Source organism: Nannobrachium achirus, assembly GCF_963921795.1.
Source record: "Nannobrachium achirus genome assembly, chromosome: 11".
In the NCBI taxonomy this organism is placed as follows: Eukaryota; Metazoa; Chordata; class Actinopteri; order Myctophiformes; family Myctophidae; genus Nannobrachium; species Nannobrachium achirus.
The window spans coordinates 63,239,811-63,248,088 of NC_137820.1; the positions used below are offsets into that span (position 1 = coordinate 63,239,811).

At 41.7% G+C, this 8,278-nt stretch overlaps 1 protein-coding gene across 1 annotated transcript; it reads left to right on the forward strand.

Moving 5' to 3' along the window:
- Nucleotides 1-326: 326 nt before the first annotated feature.
- cstpp1 (centriolar satellite-associated tubulin polyglutamylase complex regulator 1) lies at nucleotides 327-8,077 on the forward strand (the record flags this gene model as incomplete). The annotated part of the gene is made up of 9 exons (XM_080736092.1): nucleotides 327-381; nucleotides 801-903; nucleotides 1,914-2,044; nucleotides 2,429-2,513; nucleotides 3,644-3,729; nucleotides 5,036-5,240; nucleotides 6,105-6,214; nucleotides 6,358-6,421; nucleotides 7,906-8,077. The coding sequence occupies 9 exons, from the start codon at nucleotides 327-329 to the stop codon at nucleotides 8,075-8,077; spliced, it is 1,011 nt and encodes a 336-aa protein (XP_080592218.1).
- Between the last annotated feature and the right edge of the window lie 201 nt (nucleotides 8,078-8,278).

Genomic DNA, 8,278 nt, shown 5'->3' on the forward strand with positions numbered 1-8,278 from the left:
CAAAATAGAACAAAAAAAAGAAAGACCTTAAATACTATAACACGTGGTTTCTGATTAGCAAAATTGATGATATGTAGTTACAAATTATGAGAAGGTTGGTTGACAAACTATGGAAAGAGGAGGAACCTTTCTCAGCTGAAGCTGCGTTTCGATGGGGATCTTTCTTGAAACACACTGTTTCCATGGAGCCTTCCATCTCCTCCCAGAGAGACATGATGACAGCAGGACGATGCATGCATTGATGTAGATAACATAACATAACTGGCCATTTAAATCTGCGGTACATATTTATTTGATGTGGCTTATCTGTATTTTTACCTCCTGTAATGACGGCCAAAATGAATCGTTTTAATTCGACTTTTTCTGTTGACGAATATCTTGGTACGTATGCAGTTAGCTTGCCTTTCATTAAAAACGAAAACATTCGGATGCTTCAATATAGGTCATGTATTGCAGTGCAATAATTGCACTAAATAGATTAAGTGTTCAATGTTCATCCCATCCACTCATGATCCATCCCATCCACCGACCCATCCAGGCACTCTCCGTGTGCTACTGTTAATTGTATTTTAGTATTTTTTTATTTACCCGTTGGGATGTAATAAATAAGCCTTGAATTTTTAAGGTATTTGACATTTTAGCTATAACGGTGTAATTAACCATTTCCACTCCTTCCATCCACCTATAGTCTTTACTATTTGCCCTATCAAACTGTTCCTGAGATATCATATAACAATTCACTTAATTGTTGTTATCTCAATTCTCCTCCCTTGCATATTTCTACATCTCTGCCTTTATAGCGGAGACCAATGTGATGTTCTACCTGAATGATGCACTAACTCAGCTGCTGGAACACAAAGAGGAATACACACAGTTCGGTGTGGTCCGGTACTTCGCAGAATAGTATGTGACACACTTCACTTCATCTCTTATTATCCACTTGAACCCTGTAATGCAGGGGTGGGCAACTTTGATGATACAGGGCCACTATATTTCCACACTCACTTCAGAGGGCCACATCCCTTGGCATGTTGTTACTGTCGAGCAAAAACTTCTTATCGCCAGTAAGAGTAGCAAAAATAGCCGATCTACAATCTACAAGCTTTGACTTGAGCTGTAGATCTGCTATTTTTGCTACTTTTGAATTGGAATCCTGAATTATCTTTTTGTTATTTTTTAATTGGAATCCTGAAATATAACATTTTGATTTAATTTCCAATGAGTTTAATTATACTTAAGTTAACTTTATTAATTTAAATACAAATACATTGGACATAAAACATTTTAATACTACTAGACTAGTCATTCAACTACTAATATAGACTGAAGTAATTAAAGCGGGTCATGTTTGCATGTTTGGAATTGTTAAAGCTGAAATCAATAATATATCAGTATTCTGATATTAACCTGCGGGCCGCATTAAGTGAAGGTGGGGGCCGCATGTGTCCCCCGGGCCGCCAGTTGCCCATGTATGCTGTAATGTATGGGTCCCCAGATAGAATCCCCTTTATGCCCATGAAGATCCCTGGTCAGATAGACATGGCCCATATCTGTGTGGCTGGTTCAGATAGGGATCTCCATGTATGGGCATAACATGTATTGTATGTTGTGTTGTCATGGGAACCACTCTTTTATGCCCATATATGGAGATCCCTGATGTCATCAATATTAAGCCCATATCTAACAGGACTTCATAGGGAGGAAGACAGCCCATATCTGTGCGGCTGGTTCAGACAGGGATCTCCATGTATGGGTAATTGGTCCGATATACATCACTGGCCAGATGGCCAAGAATTGACGCGACATGTCGCCCTGAGGCGTCTTACTAGTTTTGACAATGGTCTTAAAGAACGGGAAAATTACAAGGTTTTTATGACTACTCCAAGTATAAATGTGTGTGTTTCTGTTCACAGTTTCAGCAGTGTGAAGAACAGCAACCATGTCCTCTTCAGAGAGTACAGCTACATCAGCGCCACTCCACATAACAGAGCCTCCTTCATCAGAGTCTTCTGGAGGTGTTACCGACAGATCGGCAAGAGTGGAGGTAAGCAAGAGAGTTTAATGTGTAAATCACGATCGAGTAATTCCTCCCTCCTGTTATGGTTGAGGTTAGACACATGGGGGCCTTTTCCACAGACAAAAAAAAACGGTCCGACTTCTTTCTCCCGCCTATGGGATGGCAACTTTCTTGGAACCTTGGTTCGTTCTTGCGAACCGGCCGCGAACCAACTTTTACGGTTCGGAACCAACTCGGTTCTTGGTGGAAAAGCCATAGGAGGGAGAAAGAACCCAAACCGGTTCATTGCCGGTGGAAAAGGCCCCATGATGCAGCCAGCGGAGACACTATGGTTCAGAACTTCAGCCGTTTGTGTACAATATTCTGTGTCGTGTCGTGTGTTTTCAAGTAGTATTTCATGTTGCCTTTCAGACTTACTGTCCTTGCTTGAGTACAGCTCTCTGCTCCAGTTGCTATGTCCAGACTTCCCTGTGGAGGTGGTGCAGAACACAGCCAGGTCAGTAACGACATTGTAATAGATATGCAGACTTTCAGACAATAGTTCAGATTATTACTATATGCCAGCAGAGCATGCAAGTACTGCGTTCAGCTGCGTATGTAGGTAGGTAGGTAGATAGGTAGCTGTGTGTGTTTAAGCCCGTAGCCCAATTAGGGACCAGCATTTTTGGCAAAGTCATCATTAACAGCCAATGAGGGACCAGCATTCTGCTGTGTTGTTTCTTGTTGAACAGACTGTGAAGACAAATTTCCCCTTCGGGAACAATAAAGAATATTATTATTCCTGGTGATGCCAGTGGTGATGTCACTGCCATTGTTAAGCGCACCTCATGGTGCGCTCTGCTGGTGCACAAGTAGGCCCATACATGGCCTACTTGTGCACAAGGAGCAAGTTGGCACCTCGACGCAGAGTGCAGTTTTAGTTGTATCTTTGTCCACTTGATTTTCAAAGACCTGTGCAGGGTTTCTTATATACTAGCCTGGATTGGAGTCCCAAATAGATCACAGGCTTTTCATTTTGCATTTCCACCATACCAGTGGTTCTCATAGTGGGGTCAAGGGACCCTCAGGGTACCTCAGGGTTCTAAATAGACCTTTAAAGGTCTGTCCGGTGGTCCGCATACCACTTAGGCATTGATGCCTGACGGCATCGCCGGTTCGATTCCCGATCCGAACGTCCTTTGCCGCATGTCACTCCCCGTTTCTCCCCCCATTTCCTGTCAGTCTACTGTCCTATCGAATAAAGTCATAAAATCCCCAAAAAACTAATCTTTAAGAAATGTAAGTAGCCACTGCACCGTAACATTCTACCGTGCTACTACCACAACTTTACTGTAGCACATGTACCATTCCAGAAAAACACACACATTTCTATAAGGATGTGGCTATTGTAAAACCAGCATCTACATGGTCTATAAACCTGATTATTATACTTCATTATAATGGTGTTGGTCACCAGAAATATCCGTTCCACAAGCTCCTGCTGAAGTGAGCGTGTTCTCACTGCTGACGTACAGTACAGAGAGAATGGGGAAATCAACCAGATGGCATTTGAGCAGTATACATACCACCTGAGCTGGCACGGTAGTATACTATAACATACCTGTTCATTGTTTTGTTCCTCTGTAGAATTGTTCTGATGGATGACGCCATTGACGGCCTGATGTCTTTCTCCGACTTCCTCTTTGCCTTCCAACTGCAAGTCTACTACCAAGGTCAATCTTCCATAAATACAAGGCTGCATGCAGGCTCATGAGTGCTTAATAACTAAAAAATCAAACCTCGGTTCGAATTGAAGCGGTGGACAGATAAAACTTCTATTCTGAATGTATTTGGAGAGCTGGTATGACAGTTGGTATAATAGGTTTAAATTTGTAATTAAATAAATACATAAATAAATATAAAGTGTTTAAATAAGACAGATAAACCCTGAAGGCCAAATTATCATGTGAAGCTTGACCAATCCTCAAAGTATCCATTCATCTGACCGGGAGGGACACCGCACACATATTCTAGATGTACAGGACATATAAAGCCTATTCATTCTGAACTGAAATGACCATATATGGACATGGGACACACATTTTGCTTTTTGAAAAAGCCTATTCATTCTGGACTGATATTTTACACGTACGGGACAGGAAAAACCTGTTCATTCTGGCCTGGAGTGACCATATATGGACATAAGGTAACGGACATTCTGTTTTTGAAAAACCCTGTTCATTCTGGACTGAGATCACCATATATGGTAATTAAACGGACATTCTGTTTTTGAAAAAGCCTGTTCATTCTGGACTGAAATGACCATATATGGGCGTGATACACACAAAGCCATTAATTGGAAGCGGTTTCCACCGCTTCAAAAACTGATGTAATTTAACTAGACCAGGTCAACCTGGTTGTGCCAGACCCCCTGTCTGTCATCATCATTTATGACATCATGCCTTTTGTAGGCATGTCATCATCATGTCATCATCATATATACCCTTTATATAGAAAACCCGGACAGACAGACCGACATTTGCTTATGTAGGCCTACCCATTTCATGGGTCTGGCAAAAATGTAAGTGCGTTAAAGTAATAAGTGAAATGTTCAACTCAATTCTAAAACAGACATGCAACCAGTGTAGGGAAGTTCAAATAGGAGTAAGCTAATATGTTCTCTTTTCTCTCTTCTGTTTTATGTTGAAAATTGGAACTGGAACATTACAGTGTCAGAAAAGTTCATATTAGTTCCCACCTGAAAATGTGCTTTCAGTTGTTTACTAAAGAACTGGAGAGACAGGGAGACCCTTTAGCAATGATTACTATCAGAATATATCTTAAATAACTACTACTATATCTTAAAACTATATACTTCCAACAAAACAAAATGTGATTGCTGTAGCACCTTTAACACTAACTCAGTTAATAAGAACTTAAATCAACTGTAATGTTCATGGTGCTCCTTCATAACATGCCTTTTCTCTCTTTCTGTCTGTCTGGTGGTGTGTCTGTCTGTCCGTCCCCTTGTCTCTGTAGAGTTTGTAGATGGAGTCCTGGACATCTACCAGGATCTGCTATCTGGGAAGAGTCCCAACATAGTGATCGTCCCTACGTCCACCTCGGTAGAACAGCTCCCCTCGGTGGCCGGCGAGGAGAATCACACGCAGGAACAGCAGGAGGGTGTGGACTCCTGTACTTTGGTAGAGTGCATAGAGGGTCTCTGTGATCGCTTCAAACACAGGTAAAACACACAATTCATACACCACGGTTTTCTTACAACACAACAACAACACTTTCCATTCCAACATTTAAGAACCAGAACTGGGCCTGGGCCACAGGGTAATGGTCTAGGCACCTAGGGGCCTGACAGCGTGTCGCGGGTTCGAGTCTCGATCCCAATGGCCTTTGCTGCGTGTCATCCCCGTCTCTCTCCCCATGTCCTGTCAACCTACTATTAATATACCTATCAATAAAGGCAGTAAAAGCCCCCAAAAATATCTTAAAAAAAGAAGAAAAATTAACCAGAACTGGTTCCATGTTTGCATTAATGGTTGCTACTAATGATTCCCAGATCTCTCGCTGCTCTTTAAAAGTCTGCATTCTTCCTTCATTTGCGTCTGTTGGCTGTGCTTAAGTGACTGAGGTTGTGACGTCACCTTACTGGAGTGAGTAGAGTGGACTTCAGTAAGCAGAGAGACCGTGGCACGTGCATAAAATGCAACACTATGAGCTCACTGCTGAGCTTGTAGATAGGCTTATTTCAGTGTAAATCAGGCATTACCGCAGTTATGCTCATTGCCTTCAAGTTTATTATTATAGATCCCAACATTTTTTCGTCTGAAAGTGGCATACGCCTCTTTCAGGCTCCATGTTGTGTACACAACCGGTTATAAATGAGTCCCCTGATCCTTTTGTCTGTCTGCCACTCTGTCTAGCTTTTGTATAATTGTTTTCTGTAGATGTGAAGAGTTTGCTACGACAGTTACATTAGATACAGAAAGGCAAAAAGCAAAAACCTTCTGAAATTAAAATAATTGTAATGTATTTTTTTGTTTTGTTTTTGTTTGTTTGTTTGTTTGTCTGTTTCTTATCTGTGTGGGTGCAGTCATCCTTCCAGGTCATGTCTGAAAGAAATACTGGACCAAAGCCAGAAGGTTTCTTACTATAGTTTGTTAACAAGCTTGGCCAAACACGATACCATCAACCATGACATCGGTAGGTTACCTAATAACAATGCTACTACTAACAATTATTTATTTAGATTCTGCAGTCCTTCTCCTCCATTTCTTTCTCTCACTCCTTTCCTCCCTCTGTCCATTCATCTCCCACTTCTCCCCCTGCTACATTCCTCTCTCCAGGAGCGCTGCCCAGCAGGTCAGAGTTGCTGGTTGATCCAGAGATGGACCAGGAACTAGATAAACTGTGAGTTCTCATGCACACTAGTCTCACGTAGCGAGACAATCAGAGATCTCTGCCTATGGCAATACGTCTGATGACATCTAAATCCAAACAGTGTGGAAACAATTTGTACATAAAAAAATAAAACCTCGGTTCGATGTGAAGCGGTGAACTTTTATTCCATGTGTTCTAGAGTTATGAACTCTGTGATCTATACATCTATACAGTTATGGACTCTGTGATCTATTCATTCTTTATATATATTCTGAATTCTACATTCTTTATATATTCTGAATGAATATATAAAGAATGGAGGGCCAAATTATCATGTGAAGCTTGACCAATCCTCAAAGTATCCATTGATCAGACCGGGAGGGACACTACACACATATTCTGGACGTACAGGACAGATAAATCCTATTCATTCTGAACTGAAATGGACATATATGGACATGGGACACACATTTCGCTTTTTGAAAAAGTCTATTCGTTCTGGACTGATATTCTGGACGTACGGGACAGAAAAAACCTGTTCATTCTGGACTGGAGTGACCATATATGGACATGAGGTGACATACATTGTGATTTTGAAAAAGCCTGTTCATTCTGGACTGAGATGACCATATATGGACATTAAACACACATTTTGTTTTTGAAAAAACCTGTTCATTCTGGACTGAAATGACCATATATGGGCGTGGGACACACAAAGCCACTCATTGGAAGCGGTTTTCACCGCTTCAAAAATAATAACTCCAATTGCAGAACTTTAGGGCAGCTCTTCAAAGTGAGACGGTATCAGGATTGGTTTCCAAAGCAGTAGGTGTAGGTTTCTTAGCACTGTTCTAGCCCCTACATTGAATCTAGATTCCTTTAGACCAGGGGTCTTCAACGTTTTCAGGCCAAGGACCCCTTAGCTGAGGGAGACATGAAGCAGGGACCCCCAGATTCCATATAGTTTCATCGTTTGACAGCACAATCATACAGTGTATTTTGGATTCATGTCAATTTGTGTTTTCAGATATTTAACCACTTGAACCGTCAATACTTACAGTAATAAACTTGACCTTTCACTCTGTACTTAGTGTGCTCTTTTTTTGCCTCTACACCAAACCTCTTTGCCGAAAATAGCCGATCTACAAGCTCACAACGCCTCGCAGTGCGAGGCGTTGTGAGCTTGTAGATCTGCTATTGTTGGCTAAAGTTCTCAGAATATGGACGTTAGGGTTCAAGTGGTTAATATAAAAAAGGAGAAAAAAAAGTTTCTCTCAAACAGAGATTTGAAGGACCCCCTGCAGTAACTCTGAGGACCCCCTAGGGGTCCCGGACCCCCTGTTGAAGACCCCTGCTTTAGACGTATTGGTAGATCATCTGTCTACACAAGACTACATGCACATACGCGCACACGCACACATTACGCATGCTACACAAACACAGCCTGTATTATCAGAGACATAACTATATTATATTATTGAAGAATACTACTTAATGACAGATTGCTCCCCCAGTATCTCACAGATCTCAGTTAGTCCCGGCAGTAACAGCAGTGGCAGCGCTATAGGAGGGCTTAACAAGGAGGTGCCACGGAAAGCCTCCCCCAGGAGGAACATCCACCACAGGAGGAAGATTGAGGTGGAGAGCGATGGCTCCACGGAGGAGACAGACTCCTCTGAGAACTGATCTCATGAGCCCTCAACCACCTGCAGCCCATTCAGCCGGCTCATAGTTATGTCTGATTTATATATTTCACGTGACACTATCTTGTGATACTGTATGTAAAGCAGTGCTTCTCAAATCTTTTCATGTCAAGGATCCAACACTGCTATAAAATCAGTTATGAATGTGTTATCCAGAGATGAAATTACTCTCAATAAAGTGTAG